The sequence below is a fragment of the Rattus rattus genome, chromosome 14 (assembly GCF_011064425.1).
Source record: "Rattus rattus isolate New Zealand chromosome 14, Rrattus_CSIRO_v1, whole genome shotgun sequence".
Taxonomy (NCBI): domain Eukaryota; kingdom Metazoa; phylum Chordata; class Mammalia; order Rodentia; family Muridae; genus Rattus; species Rattus rattus.
This window is the reverse complement of record NC_046167.1, coordinates 9,910,813-9,928,875: the sequence shown is the minus strand read 5'-3', so window position 1 is coordinate 9,928,875 and position 18,063 is coordinate 9,910,813. Positions and strand designations below refer to the sequence as shown.

The 18,063-nt window shown below is 41.1% G+C and overlaps 1 protein-coding gene across 2 annotated transcripts; it reads left to right on the top strand.

Moving 5' to 3' along the window:
* Window positions 1-5: 5 nt before the first annotated feature.
* Window positions 6-17,574, top strand: Suv39h2 (suppressor of variegation 3-9 homolog 2). Of its 2 annotated transcripts, XM_032884284.1 has the most exons (6): window positions 6-341; window positions 2,308-2,453; window positions 10,134-10,805; window positions 12,519-12,665; window positions 15,178-15,307; window positions 16,323-17,574. In XM_032884284.1, exons 1-6 carry the CDS (start codon window positions 98-100, stop codon window positions 16,427-16,429), a joined length of 1,446 nt encoding a protein of 481 aa, XP_032740175.1. In that variant the 5' UTR covers window positions 6-97; the 3' UTR covers window positions 16,430-17,574. The 2 variants fall into 2 exon arrangements, with proteins under 2 accessions (XP_032740175.1, XP_032740173.1); XM_032884282.1 differs by lacking the exon at window positions 16,323-17,574 and having other exon boundaries at window positions 15,178-15,904.
* Window positions 17,575-18,063: the final 489 nt, after the last annotated feature.

Sequence of the window (18,063 nt, the reverse complement as noted above, 5' to 3'; positions counted from 1 at the left end):
CCTCCCAGCTCCGGAGTCCCTCGCGGGCCGGGGCGGGGCGTCCGGCCAGCTGAGTTATTCGGGCTGACCGCGCCAGTTTGAATGAAAGCTCCGCAAGATGGCGGCGGCCAGGGCCAAGGCACGGAGCGGTGAGGCCAGAGCGCGGTGTCACCGGGCTCCAGGTCCGCCCCAGAGGCCCAAGCCCAGGCGAACGACGAGACGCTGCCGCGCGGACACCGTGACGGCGCGACGCTCGCGGTCGTCTGCGGGCGGGAGACGCGCCGGCTCCAACCGAGCGAGGTCCAGAGCTCCGCGGGCCGCGGTCTTTGGCGGCGAGTGTGCACGAGGTGCCTCATTCAAGGGTGAGCAGGAAAGCACACGCGCTGCCGCGGTAGTGGTCGCCACCTCCGAGCCGGGGGTGGGGTGGGGTAGCGGGGCTGAGGTGCGGTGCTGGAGAAAGGGGACCCTTGGTGCCTGCGTTCGAGCGGGCCTGGCATCGCTGTGAGGCGTCTGCAGACACAACCCTGAGCTCCTGGAAACTTTGGGGGCTGCCTGGAACTTGCAGGTTATTTATGTGGATGCTGAAGCCGGGGGCACGCACTGCGCGTGCGTACGCTCGAGTCGCGCGCGCCCTTTGAAAGTCTGGGTCTCGCAAAAGCCTTGTGGAATGAAAAGGCTGTTCTCCAGCTCTTCCCTCCGCTCCACTCAGATGGTGACACTTTATTATTCCCGTAACTCTGCTTCCTTGAAGCGCAGTGTGGGGGTGGGGTGGCAGAACGATTTTTATAAGCGGGATTTTTTTATTTTTAATATTCCGAGATGCTCAAAGATGTAGCATTTCTGTTGCGAGGGGAGGTGCGTTGTAATTACACATAACGCTTCGTTATGACGTTTTCACACGAATATTACGGTGATCATATTCAACACCACCCTCCATTATAGGGTTGTGTTTTTGGATTCTTGGCTAGGGGTAAGAATTAAAAAAAACAGCTAACACCTTGGTTACATAAAGGAGGGGACTCTTCTTTGCAGACGATTAGCATAAGGAGATTAGCATTAGACAAAACAGCCTGAAGATTTTTAGAAGCGATTTATGAGATGTTTTTACAGCTTTCTCGCCCCCAAACCACCACACCTAAGCAAATTGATGTTTTCTGGCAAATTTGAGGGAAAGTCTTTGCCTTTTGCAAGTGCCAGAAATAGGAGTTATTTGCATTGACTGGAGTGCTGAAGCTATGTTTAATGGTTTCTGACAATGAAGCCCTTCCTTGGGGAGGGTAAGGAAGGACTGTGGGAAAATTAGAGCGGTTATGTTGTCCCTTCCTGAAAATTTACCTCAAAACGTTTTTGCCCACCCCTTTGGAGAACTCCTAAATACAACTTGATGAGTTACAGATACATTTTCTTTGGTCACCTCTGTTTTCAACAAACCTCACTTTTTTTCAGTGAGTCCTACACACAAAAAGATTGAGACCTTCTGGAAGTTGTGTAGCTAGGTGGCCCACCAATGGGTAGATCGGAGGACTCTTGATCATCTCGTATTGATCCTGATATTAGCCATATAGTGAAGTTTGTTACATTTTCCTAGACATCAGCTGCGTAATTATATTTTTAAATTTAGGATGGAATACAGTTCATTTCTGACCTCTGTACGGTTATTGTTTAGTATGTCTGATTTTCAAGTCTGGCTTATGGATTATTTCCATTGGGTTGTGTAACTGCTGGCTTGAAAACTGTAGGGAGTGAGTATTACAAAGCTCACTATGCCCTCTATTTCAAGTAGAATTCTCTGGTTTATGCATGTTGAAAATATACTTCCCCATGCGCAAAATAAATGAAGCTAAAATTTCTGCCATTTTCCAAAATGGGAACGGTAGGATATGGATTTTAACTACAAAACTATATTTCAGACTTAAATTCTTACCATCTGCGTGACCATTTTAGAATATATTTTAGATATATTTCTAACAATGTGTCTTAGCTGTTTATTAGAACAGTTATAACCTGTGTAGAATAAAATAAAACAGTAAAAAAAAATTACTTTTTACCTTCGCATTTATATGTAACCCTAAGAAAGTTTAGACGTGAAATATTTTAAGTAGTTAAGCAAGAGTTAGGCATTTTGGTTACAAGTGGGATAGATGTGCACCGGAAAGTAAACCAATTCACCAAAACCAGTTCTTTACCCTGTAACTTTTTTCTTAGACATACATAGCTTCTTGTCATATGCGTTCCTAGACTATAAAATTGTCAGCTGAGAGGGTTTTAAGTTTTTGTTTCAGCCTAGTAGCTATTTTATTGGTAAAGAATTCTATTTTCTTATTGTAGCCTGGTGTGTGCCTTGCCTAGTTTCACTTGATACTCTCCAGGAATTATGTAGAAAAGAAAAGCTCACATGTAAATCGATTGGAATCACCAAAAGGAATCTAAACAATTATGAGGTGGAGTACTTGTGTGACTACAAGGTAGTAAAGGTAAGGCAACGTCTAGCCCCTGGGCAGAGACCTGTTCACACTGCAGTGTTTCCTATTTCTTTAACATAAAAAGAGCCTCAAAATAAGCAGAGTTCTTCTTAATGTTTAAGGCTGTAAGTCATAGACTTGTGTGCACTGTCATCGGTTTGGTCAACTGAGGGGATCCTGAAGCGTCAATGCTCTTGCATTAGAATATTTAGGGTGTTGATATCCTTCTGCATCCAACTCTTGACTGTTCCCATATGGATGACCAGAGCAAATGTGTCGTGTCAGATTGGCTTGTCCTGTAATTCATGTTGTTCCCGTAGCACCTGGGAGGAGCCCAGGTCTCAAGCCAACTGTAGAGTTATCGAATGTCCTCCAGAGGCAGCAGCACGTGTCTCCTGCCGTCCTGTCAGACTCTGTATGCTGTAGGGTTGATAAAACGGGCTAACTTTCATGGGCATTTTAAGCCATTGTTTCGTTGCTTACAATTTGAGCAAATGAGTTGTTCTAAGAAGCTATTTTATCTAAACCCTGTCATTATATTATTCATAATCCATTTACGTGTAGCCTTCCTCCGAGATCTGGCCATTAATCAAGAGTCCTATTTAGATTAGGTGATTTTTTTTTTCATCTTTGCTGAGACCTTCATTTAAGTCCATTTCTTCTTTGAAATGCTGTCTTCCTGTAGTAACTAACATGGCCTCCCCGGCACAGAGCTCTTGGTCCAGCATCTCTCCCAACCCTGAGCATCCTGCTCTGAATAGAGCCTAACTGTGTGCCCTCTTGGTTTACAGGCCCTAGGCTGAGCGGTCCAGCTGAGATCATCATCTGATCATGTGCATTAACTCCATTAAAAATATCCGTCTAAGCTGCACCTGCTGGACCTGCTGGGCCTGGAATCCCAGCTACTAGTAAGGCTCAAACAGGAGGCTCACAAGTTCAAGCCCATCTTGGGCAACCTAGACTCTTTAAAATTTATTTTTTAAAAAGATTTTAAAAGAAACTACAGCTCAGTATTAGAGCCCAACAAGTACAAAGCTCCAATAATGCCCTCAGTACACACACACACACACACACACACACACACACACACACACACACACACACAGAGCAAAACCCCAAATTTCTCCTATTCTCATATTGCTCATTTCTACTTGACAGGCTTTTCCCCTATTGCTCTGTTTTCTTATTTGTGTCAGTGGTTTTCCCAATGTCTATTACTATTTTGGATCTCCTCTCCCCTTACTTTCTCATGTCAGCAGAAGGCATCCCTGCCCTCCTTGAATGTAAGCCTTTAACATTCGGTTCACCTCCATCACTAGTTATCTGTCTTCTCTCTTTCTCTCTATCTATCTCTCTATCTCTCTATCTATCTATCTATCTATCTATCTATCTATCTATCTATCTTCTATCTTATCTACCTATCCATCCATCTATCATTATCTGTCTTCAGTCTCTCAAAGATGTCACCCTTTTCTCACTGTCTCCTTCCCCAGACTTTGCCTAAACCTGTGGTTTCTGTTTAATTAATTTAGACAAGGGCTTTCTATTTAGTTCCAGGCTGGCCTTGAACTCACAGTCATGGTGTTCTAGCCTCTTCAGTGCTGGGATTATTTGTATAATGTATACTTCCAGCTTATTGTCTTTTTAATACTAAGCTCTTTTCTCACTCGTTTACGACAGCCAATAAACTATATTTACATCTTCCCTGACCTTTGGATATCTTCCTTTGGCCTCCCTTCTCTACTTGCACAGCTATTTCTTACATTTTCCTTCTAATTCATTTAAAAAAATAATATATTATTGAGATATAATTTGCTTTAAAGTGTACAGTTCAAATCTTGGTATACTCACAGTCAGTCAATTTTAGAGCATACTCTCATTACTCTAAACAGAATCTCCAGACCTAACCATTGCTGGCCAAATTTCAATTACTCACCCTAAGAAACTGCTAAGTCTATTTTATGTTTCTGTAGAGTTGTGGGAACCTCCCATCCCCACTCTCTTCCTCTCCTCCACTCTCCTCCAGCTCTGTTCCAGAGAAGGACCTCTGCTATCCTGCTTTGTCATTCTCTGCCTGATTGCTTTGAGACCTGGTCTCTAGCTGAACCCAGAGCTAGGCTGGTAGACAGCAGGTCTCAGCAGTCCTCCTGTCTCTGCCTCCAGCAGCACTGGGATTACAGGTGCATGCAGTTTTCCCTGGCTTTTCATGACCTCTGGGACTAGAACTGGGTCCTCATGTTTCTGGAGCAAGTGTTGTTCCAGTGATCCATCCCAGCCCTGTCCTCCTCTTTGTATATGGAGAACAATACCTGCTTCTTAGTTACTGGCTTCACTTACTTCGAGTGATGGAGCATGTACTGGGTAAGTACCCTACCACACTGAGTTATATTCCCTAGACCTTCATTTTTCATTTTGAAATGAAGCCTTGCTAAAGTAGCCCAGGTTGGCCTTGAATTCACTTCAAATCCCAGAAAAGTCTTGAACTCGTAATCCCCCTTGTTTTAGCCATCTGAAGAGCTGAGATTACAAGTCTGCACCACTGGACTCACTCTTGAAATAATTTTTTTTCTTTTGTTTTTTTAAGACATGGTTTCTCTGGGTAGCCTTTGCTATCCTAGAAGTTACTCTGTAGATCAGGCTGGCTCGAACTCACAGAGATCACCTGCCTCTGGTTTCAGAGTGCTGGGATTAAAGGTATGTGTCTGGCCTGGAATAATGTTTTAAGGCTTATGTCTTTGGTCGTGTAAGATCATGCTGCTTCCCTTTCTGTGCCAGATACGTTCAGTTGTGTTGAGGCATCACATGCATCTGGGACAGACAGATCTGAGTTGTTTCCGTCTGGGCTGTAGAAACAAGGCTGATCCGATGCTCAAATGCAAGCTTCTGTGCGGACAAGGCTTCATTTCTCTTGGAGTGGAGTTGCTAGGTCCTGTGATGTTTTCGTTTAACTCTTTCGGGACCTGCCAGCCTTTTCCAGAACTGCATCCTTTGCTTCCACACCAGCAGGGAATGAGATTTAGTTTCTCTGTAGCGGTTGTCCTGGGAAATGCATCTCATTGTGGCTTTATTTACACTTTTCTGGAAGTTAATGGTGTCCAACATCTTTTTATCATTCTCTTACTGGACATTTGTATCTGTTGTGGTGAACTCATTATTCAGATACTTAGCTCATTCTAAAAATACTTTTCATATATTTATATCTCGTGTGTGTGTGTGTGTGTGTGTGTGTGTGTGTGTGAGAGAGAGAGAGAGACAGTGACAGGATCTCTCACTGAGCCACATGCATTCCATTTAGGTTATGTTGACTGGCCATTGGGCTCCCAGATTCTGCCTATCTATCCTTCCAAACCTAGAGTTACAGTATGTAGGGTTCAGAGGACAACTTTGAGTTGGTTCTCTCCTTGCATCATGTGGGGACTGGAAATCAAACTCAGGTTGTCAGGCCTGGAGTAAGGTGTCCCTTTACCTACTAAGGCATCCTCCTGCCCTGATCTTTTTTTTTTTTAAAAAAGATGTTGCTTTGCCTAGGCTGGAACCTGTGATCTCCAATAATCCCCACACCTTTATCTCTGGAGTAGCTGAGACTATGCATGTGAGCCACTACACCCTACTGAGGAAGAATTTGGAATTGTTTTGTGTTGCTGGGAATGGAACCCAGGGCCTTGGATATGTTGGGCAAGCATTCTACTCTGATGTCACCCTGCCCCAACAACCAGAATAAGAATAGCTTTGTTATAAATGGAAGGATGAACCTCTGTGTAGGTAGCAACACAGAGGAATTTGTAACAATTTGCAAGCAAAACACAATAGAGCAGTAAGTGGTTCTGTGGGTTTTTGTTTTTATAAAATAAACCTTATGCCTTCATCATGGAGCACAGAGTGGAGAATTATCAGATTGGAGTCAGGAAGCCATCTGGAAGATTAGTATGATGATCCAGATAAGAACGTGTCGCCAGAAGTGACTAATCTTTTGCATTAGAGATGGGTAGGAAGAAGCCCATCTCAAGTGAACCGTGATGATAGACTAGAGAGAAAGAATTAAGATAGCCCACCTGCTTCTCAGTTTTGTCCCTAGGTAGATAAGAGTCCTCTGATGAGTCATCCAGACAGAGCTGTTTAGGAAAAGAGGTGGATTCCCAAGCATCGATCATGGCCGTCAGGAGGCTATAGATTATGAGCAGCAGGTAATGTTTGGAAACCATCAGCATATAACTATTATATCATCAGGGAGGTGGGAAGATTGCCCAGAAAGTCTTAGAGCTGGAATTTCAGTAACCTGGAGTTACCCAAAGAGTTGCCTATATGGCATATGGCTTTATAGTGTTTCTCAGATTCTCAAAAAGAGAAACAGGTATCTAATAAGTATCTAATAAAAAGTGACCAAGAAGCTATGACCATAAAGAAAGTAGAAAAAGAACAAAAATACAGAGAAAATCATACATTGACCCCTAAGGAATGTTTTGTGGCTCCTGCTGTAGAGCCAGTTTGCCTGAGGACAGAAGATTGAGTTGTCTGGTAGGTAGAGTATAGAGTGGAGTGGAGTGCACTTATATAGAAGGGTCACACACCATGGATTCTAAGAATTGTCAGAAGTATCGTAGTAGCCAACGGAAAGTCCAGCACAGTGCCCGAAGGTCGTCCCCAGTACTTGTTGGCATTAGCATTGTTTTTAACATTCTCACCTTAAAACTAGACACACCCATTCTCTCAACTCTGGTTTCTTTTCTCTTTTGTTTTTTTGCTGCTTCCTTATAAGCCACAGGTTTTGCTTTTATCAAGCCTATTATGTCATACATAAAAATAACCTGTCAGTCTTTAACAGTATAGTTTTTTTTTTTTACTTTCCTCTGTACTTTTTAAAAATTATGTGATTTACAGATTTCCTTCTTTCTGTTTTAATAGTATTGTTAGGTTATTTTGGCATTTAATATTGAAATGGAAGGATTGATGTTTATTTCACATACTGCCTTTTCTCCCAAAGGGATTTTACCCCTTGTAATTCATCAAACCACATATGTCTGATAAAAGCCAAAAAGATTTTTAGCTTTTATTTGGAATTGTAGGTTACTGAATTAGTTAAATTTGCCTTGTAAGTCAGTGGTATTTATAAAGTAATCTTATTTTTCAAAAAGAGAAATCTCTTTTTTAGATTTTAAAAACAAAATATGCTTCTAAAATACTACAAACCAGAGGAAAATAAAATTTCCAAACTGTCAAAATCAATCCTGTATCCTTATGTTTATCAATTCTGTATAGTATAAATAAGTATTATATTTACTGTACAGAAATTGAGTAGTTACCAATGTGATAATGTATCATATCAGCCTTGGTCATTTTAAATACAAGTGCCTTATCCAAGATAAACCAGTTCAGGGAATCATCCAGGCAGTGAGCTTCAGTGGTGTTTTAAGTTTCATTCAGGCAGTGACTTAATCATGAACTTGTTGCCAGCACCTGTCTTTTACTGTTTTCTGAGGTAAAAGAACCAGTCTTTCATTGCCTTCCTCTGGGGTCAAAAGTCAAAATTGAAGCATTATGGGGAATAGGTGAGTTCAGACAATGCCAGTTAGCTCTCATATGTACTGAGGTGTAAGTAGATCTGGTACCAACAGTTCCAAATTATCATTGCCTGACTAGAGGAAGAAGTCCTCAGCCTTAGCGAGGCCCAGTTTGACACACTTTGCTGTATATCTTGACTTTCCATTTCTCCTCTCTCGAGTGACTGCTGTATATCTTGACTTTCCATTTCTCCTCTCTGGAGTGACCATACACACATACTTATGTAAATATAATGTGTATGCTACATATCTTCACATCTTAAACACATTTAACAGAAAAAAAACCAATATATTATGAACAGTTTCCAAAATGAAATTGAGTTTTTCAATTCTTAAGAATTACTGATGGGCAAGTAGGACGTAATAAGCATTAAGGTATTGATAATGACAATAAATTAAGTTCACTAGTGGGTGTGCAACTATTGTTTGTTTATTGTTATTTCATGTGCAGTGGTGTTTTGCCTGCATGTATGCTGTGCGAGGCTGTCGGATCCTCTGGAACTGGAGTCACAGACGGTTGTGAGCTGCCGTGTGGGTGCTAGGAATTGAGCCCGAGTCCTCTGAAGAGCAGCCAGCTCTTACCTGCAGAGCCATTTCTCCAGCCCCTGTGCAGCTATTTTTGAACCCAATTTGTACCTTGGCAATATGCCAAACCCATAGGGCATTTATTCTCAAGTCATGACTTAGGGTTGGGGCTGTAACTCAGTGTGAGTGCTTGGCTGGCATGTGTCAGGTCCTTCCGGAGTTTAAGCTCCAGTACTGTGTGTGCTGGGCAGGGGCAGCAAACAGCCAGCAGCTGGCTGGCTGCATGGGTAGAGGCCCCTGCCACCAAGGTGGACGGTTTCATCCTTGAGACCCACTGGTGGAAGCAGAGAACTGCTTGTCATCCGGTGCACAAGCACCCACACAGGAACATACACAGGAATAGACGTCATGTTAAAAAGACCTAGAAACAGCAAGTGGTGCTCGGTCACTCTGATACTTATCTCCTGTGCAGTGGTGCTTTGCCTGCATGTGTCTATGTGAGGGTGTTGCAACCCAGTTTCAATTGTGAACTGCTGTGTGGTTGCTGAAAATTGAACCCAGGTTCTGGAAGAACAGCCAGTGCGTTTAACCACTGAGCACACCCTTCCCCAACCCCCACATACTTTGATATTTCAAGAACATTTCTGGGCTTTAATTTGGGGCCTGTGGATGTGTGCTAGCTATTCTACGATGAAGGACTAATTACTGAAAGACATCACTTTAGAATCTTCTCATGTATATGAACTCCTTTTAAATAGGGCCCTTAGCAATGGCATCTGCTGACCTTAAGGAAAGCCACTGTGTACAAAGGATTTTCAGAAACCATGATGGCCAGTAACTAGGAGATAAAAAGTGGATCATTGCTGTCCTTCATACCTGCTACTGAAGCTACTCATAGCTTCTCACTGGAATATTGGTGACTTGTAGAAACATGATGTGCATTGCAATGTTCATTTCTTGGTAACCACATACGTGGCAGTAATTGGTTTCAGTAATTGATTCAGTATCTGTAAAATATTTCAACATACAGTCATTTTTAAAGGTAAAGATATTTTGCCTCCCCCACCCCAGTCTACTTTCTCGAAATTCAGTGCAATATTTATACAAAGTCTCTCATTTGAGAGTAACCACACTGCAGGTTCTCATTGGCTATCTGTGGCTAGCAGTGGCTTACCCAGCTTATCTTCAGAACACCTAAGGGATGCCTGGCCATGGTAGTGAGGGTGTAAGTTTCCATGCCCGAGAACTTACCAACTTAGAGCCTTCAGAGAGTGCGTGCAGCTGTGCTAGCTCTGAGCGCCTAGCCTAATGCTTGCTCTCTCTGGGGCCGCCTGTTCCATAAGCAGGGAAATACTTTGTTTGACCTAATACTATTTGGTAAAACAGTTATAGTTTTTATCAGTGCCTTTGTCTTTCCCTGGATAGGACTCGTTGGCCTGTTGTCCGTTGTTAAAGTTCACTAAATTATGTGTTTCACATAGCATACGAAAGTTTGTTTTGTATGACTCCTGCTTTCTCTTAGAAACTTGACTCTGTGCAGTTTGAACTAAGAGCAGTGCCATTATGGAGACTGTGGTAGTCTGATCTGTGTTTTCTCTTCTATTTTAAGGGTGTGGAATATTATCTTGTAAAGTGGAAAGGATGGCCAGACTCTACAAACACCTGGGAGCCCTTGTGGAACCTCAGGTGCCCACAGCTCCTGCAGCAGTTCTCTGACGACAAGAATACTTACTTATCCCAGGGAAGGAAATGCAAGGCCATCACTTCAAAAGACAATAACAAATCCTTGCAACCTGCAGTTGCTGAGTATATTGTACAGAAAGCTAGGCAAAGAATAGCTCTGCAGAGATGGCAAGATTACCTCAACAGAAGAAAGAACCACAAAGGGATGATATTTGTTGAAAATACTGTTGACTTAGAGGGCCCACCTTCAGACTTCTACTACATCAATGAATACAGGCCAGCTCCTGGGATCACCTTAAACAGTGAAGCTACCTTTGGGTGTTCGTGTACAAACTGCTTCTTTGAAAAGTGTTGTCCTGCTGAAGCTGGAGTTGTTTTGGCTTATAATAAGAACCGACAAATTAAAATCCAACCAGGCACTCCCATCTATGAATGCAACTCAAGGTGCCGATGTGGACCTGATTGTCCCAATAGGATTGTACAAAAAGGCACACAGTATTCCCTGTGCATCTTTAGAACTAGCAATGGCTGTGGCTGGGGTGTAAAAACCCTTGTGAAGATTAAAAGGATGAGTTTTGTCATGGAATATGTTGGAGAGGTACATTAAATTCATCCCATGCATATGAGCTTTATACTTTCTAACTTATTAATGTAAATACTTGATATATTTTGATGTTATCATTTGCAGATATGTAGAAATTCATTTTTGGGTTTAGGAGAAAGTTTCATTGGCATAGAAATATAAAACTTTATATGAGCAAATAGATAATATAAGTTAATAGTTATCATTCATAGCCACTGACCAAAGCATATATATTTTTATTTAAAATAAAAATTTAAAATATAACAACCATATTTCATAAAAGTCCTAAGGAGGAAGTCATACATGTTACCTACATACATGCTGACATTGAAACTTTGAAGTTACATTTATTTCCTTATTTGGCCCAATATGACTAAATTTCTTTTCCTATTTTGTATCAACATGATAGGTGTTACTAAGTAAAACATTCATTATGGGTATTGTGAAATATGTGTAAAAGCACTTACTGTATCAAAAAACACTAACCTAAACTCTGGCCACTTAAAGCTGCAGACCATTCTCTGATTACCAAATACTAGCATGTTTACTGTGACAAATATTACATGCATAAATATTAAAGTAGTGCTCATCATGGGACACAACTAAGCATCCTAGTACATTAACTTTCTAATCTTCAACTCTGAAAGAACAGTTACCTTCATTAATTCAAATGAAGAAACCGAGGCACAGAGACTTAGTTTAACTACAGCACCCAGATTTAATTGATTAGTGGTTAGTTTCACTTAACCACTGCTGGAGTCTTTGGCTGACCTAATAATCAAGCTGTACTCAGAAGAACAGAACTGCAGATACCGCGGTGACGGGATGGAGCCTAGCCAGCCCTGCCCGCCATGTTCTCCTGCTGCAGACAGCTCCACCCCCCCACCCTCCCACACCCCCCCCATTAGGTCTTTTGAGCTGAAGCATTTCCTGACTATCTCTTCCAAATAGTTCATTGCATACTAAACACACACTGTCTCTTAGATAACCAGTTTCCATTTGTTCTAGTTCACAGACAGGAACAATATACCTTTAGAGAGAGGTTCTCAACCTGTGGGTTGTTACCCCCATAGGAGTTGAGCAAACATTTCATGGGTTGTATATCAAATATCCTGCACGTTACATATTTACACTACAATTCGTAACAGTAGCAAAATTAGTTATGGATTAGCAGCAAAAATAATTTTATGGTTGGGGGTCACCACATCATGAGGAGCAGTATTAAAGGGTTGCAGCATTAGGATGGCTGAGAACCAGTGCTCTCGAGCATATGACCCTTGTTAAGGTGGTTCTAGTCCTCTCTGTCATCTCTGTCCTGTATAGCATAGGTGGATAGCTTCTTGCACAGCCTGATTATAATGTAGTACAATGTTCAGCTTACCTCAAATTGTACATTTAATCTCTTATCCTATCACTTTCCCTAATTTTTAATACTTTTCCCCTATATCTTTTATTTAAATGGTTAAATAATCAATAGATAAATAAGGTAGATAGATAAAAAGAAACTTGAATTTCTTTTTAAATATTTGTATCAGTGTTAATAGCTTAATGATTCTTTGGTTCCACAGTACTGCACACTATGTGCAGAACAGTGTCAGCTGCATTCCTACATGAGAGGCTGGGGTAGAAAGATCTTTTGAGTCCAGAAGTTGGAGAGATCCTGCATAAATAGAGAACATTGTAAAGCTACAGTTGCCCTGTTTTGTTCTGTTGTTTTGTTTCTCTTAGGTGATCACCAGTGAAGAGGCTGAGAGACGGGGACAGCTCTATGACAACAAAGGGATCACCTACCTTTTTGATCTGGACTATGAGTCTGATGAGTTCACAGTGGATGCAGCTCGATATGGAAATGTGTCTCATTTTGTGAATCATAGTGTAAGGAACACTTAGAGATAAGACAGTTCAAATTAGTGTTGTTTAGATGCTTTTTTTCCCTTAACTGAAGGATAGTCACTTTTACACAGCCATTCATAGTATTTTAGTATAAGGGCTTCTGTTAAATCATGCTATTATTGCTGTAATATGGACATACATATTGAGATGTTTGACAATTACTATGTTCTATAACAGTCTTTGTAACTCAGTTCATTTAAACTTTCCAGTAACTTTGCAGGATAAATAGATAACTTTATAGCAGAAGGAGAAGATTAACAGGCAAGGGAGTTAAGTAAAATGTTTTAAGAATATTAACAAAAGTTATCTTAACAGAGTTAATGCAAACATTTAAACTTGTCATACTCATTCACCTCACCCACATTTTACTTTCCACAGTTTCAGTTACCAAGTTAGCTGTGGTCCAAAAATATCCAGTGGAAGTTTCTAGAAATAATTCATTCTAAGTTTTAAGTTGTTTGCTCTTCTGCTGAGGAGTGGAAGTCTCCTGTGTGTAGACATGCTCCATCTCTAGTGAATACACTATACATGCTACCTGACAGTCACTTACCAAGCCTCTGGACTAGCAGGTTGGCCGTCAGAGTGTTACATGTGTTCAAGAACCCCCTGCTTTACTCAGCCACTGCCCAGAAGCATGGGATTAGTAGTGCTGGCTTGCCAGCCTGTTTCCTGTAAGCCACAAGGCAAATGAACGTATAGTAAGATATTTTCATAGTTTATTCAGTTGTGTTAGTTGTTAATCTCTTACTGTGTCTGAAGTAAAGTTAAATTACTATAAGTATATATGCATAGAGCAAAACCCTAGAATATATGGGGTTTGGTACTCTGGGCAGTTTCAGGCATCTACTGAGGGTCTTGGACAATCCTCCCATAGATACAGCTTAAAGGTAACAGGGTTTTTTGTTCGTTTGATTTTGTTTTTAATGTCATTATGTTAACATTTTAAAGTAAAATTGAAGATTTCTAGATCATTCAAGCATTTATGGTTATTTCCCTAAATTATAAATTAATATTCTTTAATTTTTAGTTGATGTTTGAAAAACTTAGATCTGCAGTCTTTTTAAAGATCATTTTGTGTGTGTGTGTGTGTGTGTGTGTGTGTGTAGAGTGTGTGTAATTAGAGTAATTGTCAAAATAAAATTGGCACAGTGGAACTCCATATTTCATACTGCATAGTTTCATCATTTAAGTACAGTAAGGCCAGGAGGTTGGTACCATCATCATTTTATACTGCATGACAGATGATGGAATATAGCTTAGAGGGTAGGTCCCAAAGCTGTTTGGAGTAGATGTAGCCAAGTTAAACTGTCTGGTAGATCGCTTCCAAGTTGTGTGTGAATCACAGTGAAATGGAGAGACCGTTAGGACTCCCTCTTTGGTTCTTTTAAATAATTTCTTCTTAATGACAAATTTGAGATTTAGCCATTCTTTTGTATTCCAGGGGATTAGTTCCAGGGCCTCCTGCAGATATCAACATTCTTACAAGTTCCTTATGTTAAATTTGAGACATAATAGCCCACATATCCTCTTTACACTTTAAATCATCTGTAGATTACTTCTAATGCCTGATAGAAAGTTATACTGCATTGTTTACGAATAAGGACACGAATACTCAGTCTGTACATGGTCAGGACTCTGGGGTGATTTTCTTTTCAATGAATACTTGATAGTTAGTTGACTCTGTAATTGGTTGAGGCCAGATGTGGGACCCTTGAAATGTAGAAGGCCAGCTCTGCTGCTCGGCAGACACTACCCTAGCTGACACGACTCCTTAGAGCTTCTGGAATGTTCATAGTTTAGTGTTGCTGAACAACTCCCAGTAAGAGTTCAAGTACTGAAGTCATTCAGTCTCAAGCCTGAGTTCCGGGCTGCTGGTTTTACTCTAAAATGATTACTCTAGCCGGGTGGTGGAGGAGGTGGTGGTGGTGGTGGTGGTGGTGGTGGTGGTGGTGGTGGTGGTGGTGGTGGTGGTGGTGGTCGTCGTGGTGGTGGCGGCGGCGGCGGCGGCGGTGGCCATGGTGGCCGTGGCCTGCCCTTAATCCCAGCACTTGAGAGGCAGAGGCAGGTGTCTTCTGAGCTTGAGACCAGCCTGGTCTCCATCTCCAAACCAAAATTACTCTAATTATTTAAAGTATGTATGTGTACACACACACACACACACACACACACACACACACACACACACACACACACCCCTTATTAAAATAGTTAAAAGTGAAATGCCCATGTTGTAAATGGAAATTGGATTAAGATTCTCCAGGGGAAAAAAAAAGCTGAGACAAAATCTCATTAATTGTGGAAGCAACATATTGGATATCTGACTTCTTGTATGGATGATTAACATCTTCTTATATATGAACACTGTATTTTGAGTGTGTGTGCAGTTTGTAGGACAACTTAAAATGGTCGTGTGGACAGTTAGCAATTGTATAGGGAACATAGAAGGTACCTCTCTGGCGGTTTTACTTGAACAGGTTTTATTGTTCTTTTTTAGTGTGACCCAAATCTTCAGGTGTTTAGTGTTTTCATCGATAACCTTGATACTCGGCTTCCCAGGATAGCATTGTTCTCCACAAGAACCATAAAGGCTGGAGAAGAGCTGACTTTTGACTATCAAATGAAAGGTATGGTTTTTAAGAATAATCGTACTGGTGTGAGCTTTAGTACGACAATGCAGGCAAGTCTTTGGACAACGGACCAAACTAACATTGAAGAAGAAGGAAATCACTGGAAGGGGATCAGTGTGGAGATGATGAACCACACTATTCCGTACTCATTTAAAGATCTTTTTAAAACTGAAAGAACTTGTGGAAGGAAGCTTGGGTCATCTTGCTTAAGGCCCAGAGCCCATCCCACAGACTAAAGCTAGCACTTGGTCTTTCTTCCAAGTCCTAGCAGCCTGACTTTTCTCAAGACTTCTAGTTTGGAAGCTTGACCTATCATAACACTAACAAAAGTATAGACAGTTTCTGAACTTTTACTAAAAGGTCTGACAGGATTAGAAGTATGATTTCAGTCACATATGAATTCTATGCCTTCTTGAATCTGGCTTTTTACAGTGCTTACTTCTGTTGGCTGTATTGTGACTGTGAATATCTTCTATGAACAGTGTGCATTACCTGCCGTTACTATGTCTCCTTGCTGTGCTCTTGGTGATGTGTAAGAATGCTTGTGCATTGGACTTTGTCAGTAGATGGCATCATGGCAGCCATTCTTACTAGTACACACCATCTTTCAAGATAGCTAAAATGAAATGTCTCAGAATAGTCACAGAAGTACAGGACTATTTATTTCCTTGGGAGTAAGCATTCACTATGCAGCCCTTGCTGTCCTGGAACTCACTGTGTAGACCAGGCTGGCCTCAGATTCACAGAGATCCTCCTTCCTCTGCCTCCCAAGTGCTGAGATTAAAGATGTGTGCTATCATGCCCAACTAAAGTATCCTTTTAAGGTAAAGATTTATGTGTGTCCATGTGAATGTGGGTACCGTGGAGACCAGAAGCTGGGGTTTCGGGCAGTTGTGAGGTGCCTGACAGGAATGCTGGGTATGAATTTCGGCCCTCTAAAAGACCAAGGCTCCTCTTCCCACTGAGCCATCTTCCAGCCCTGTTCTCAGATGTTTCTCTCCTGTGTTTTCAGGCTCTGGAGAACTGTCTTCAGACTCTATTGACTACAGCCCTGCCAGAAAAAGGGTCAGAACCCAATGTAAATGTGGAGCTGAGACCTGCAGAGGTTACCTCAACTGAAAGTTCAGGAAGTGGAGCTCACGTTGTTTGTTTTTTTGTTTTGTTTGTCTTCTAACAACTGAAAAAAGTATTTGGGACTCCTTTCTATTACCTATGTATTGTATTATATGATGTTAATGTACAATTCATGGCTCAAGATATATGCCAAGTATATTACTATTGATTCTAAAAAGGACTGCAAGGCCATGTAAACAAGATGGTGGTTACATGGGAAGTGAAATGTATAAATCACTTGAGAGTCGAAGTAGACAGTCGTCCCTTTAGTGTTGGAAGTGAGTCGACCACAGCTATTATGGAGCCTTACCCTGCCTCAAACAGAGAACTCACTTTAGGCAAATGTATAAATTTTATTTTTTTACTATATTGTTTCTGTTTAATACTCACTGATCTTGTATCAGAGACAAATAAGTGACACTGAATTTTTTACTGTATTTTCTACTTTTACATTAAAATATTGGCATCTTAATGATATATTTCAGGTGTAAAAAATGTGAAAGATTTACTTTTAGCTTGATCTTACTTTGAAGCAATAGATACCGTTACAAAGGTATCTAAACCTGAAATTCTTAAAAGATGTTTTTACCCCCACAGAAGAAGTCTCTGATCACCTCTCTGGAAGTCTGTAGTGGCTGGCCACTGTGTTTCTGTGATCAGACAGAACAGTGACTGAGGACCCACTGGAGTGTTAGGCAGTAAAGGAGTACAGCCTAAGCCATTCAGCATGTGTGAGGTTTGCACCGTGTCTCTCTCTCTCCCCGGAACAGGAGAGCGAGATCCCTGAGGGGCACAGGTCCCCAATGGCAGTGTAATTCACATCACATACTGTCATTTCAAGGCAGTTTTAATTCCTACCCACTAAATTTCAATACTTTTGTATTTTGTGCATGCCCTTGAAAAGCAAGCTCTATTTGCCCTGATGCTTGTTTTATACAAGAGTTTTTAGATAGGATGAAACTTAGCTTGGCCAAAAGTCGGTCTGAGTGAACTTTTATCACCTCTGGGGATTAGATTGGATTTCCCCTGTGTAGTAAAACCCAATAAAGAAAAAAACTTTGATCTTTCTGGGTCTGGGAGTTCTAATCGTGGTGTCCAATGTGAAGACAGAAACAAAATGCAGCAAATAAACAAAGCTTTTGGTATCCTAAGAGTTTCCTAAGCTCACTGCTCCAGGCTTGAATAACTGTAATAAGCTTAAGTAAAATGAACTGAATTCAAGAACTCAGTACTTCCTTTAACTTTCTAACTCTTAACCTGTTTTAAGAGAAGCTACAGTGTTATTCAGAATATTGCCTTCGGGAGCTACTTGTTCACAATACATAATATACAGTGTTTGCATGTTTGGGGCCTCACAGTCATGCCTGCTACCCAAAACTTTCAGAATGTGTCAAGAAAAAATATAATTTTAAATGGTATTTCTTTTGTTTTTCTTTGAGAATCTTAAAAGCATCACAGGTCTGTTTTTCTCACACACACCTCCACCGCCACTGCAACCCTCCATGGCCAAGCTCACTTTGAATTAGTCTCAGGTTTAAAAATTAAAAAAAAAAAAATGTTTGTCTAGATATTTGGTCTTATTTACTGTTTAGGTTAAAAGGAAACTTAGGAGGGCAAGAAGACAATGACTTGTGTTTAGG

What these genes read in the sequence shown, in the direction of transcription:
- Suv39h2 (XM_032884282.1), top strand. Translation starts at nt 98, where the DNA reads ATGGCGGCGGCCAGGGCCAAGGCACGGAGCGGTGAGGCCAGAGCGCGG. An exon ending in ACGAGGTGCCTCATTCAAGG is followed by an intron (nt 342 to 2,307) that starts GTGAGCAGGAAA and finishes TTCTTATTGTAG; the next exon opens with CCTGGTGTGTGCCTTGCCTA. An exon ending in CTCATTTTGTGAATCATAGT is followed by an intron (nt 12,666 to 15,177) that starts GTAAGGAACACT and finishes GTTCTTTTTTAG; the next exon opens with TGTGACCCAAATCTTCAGGT.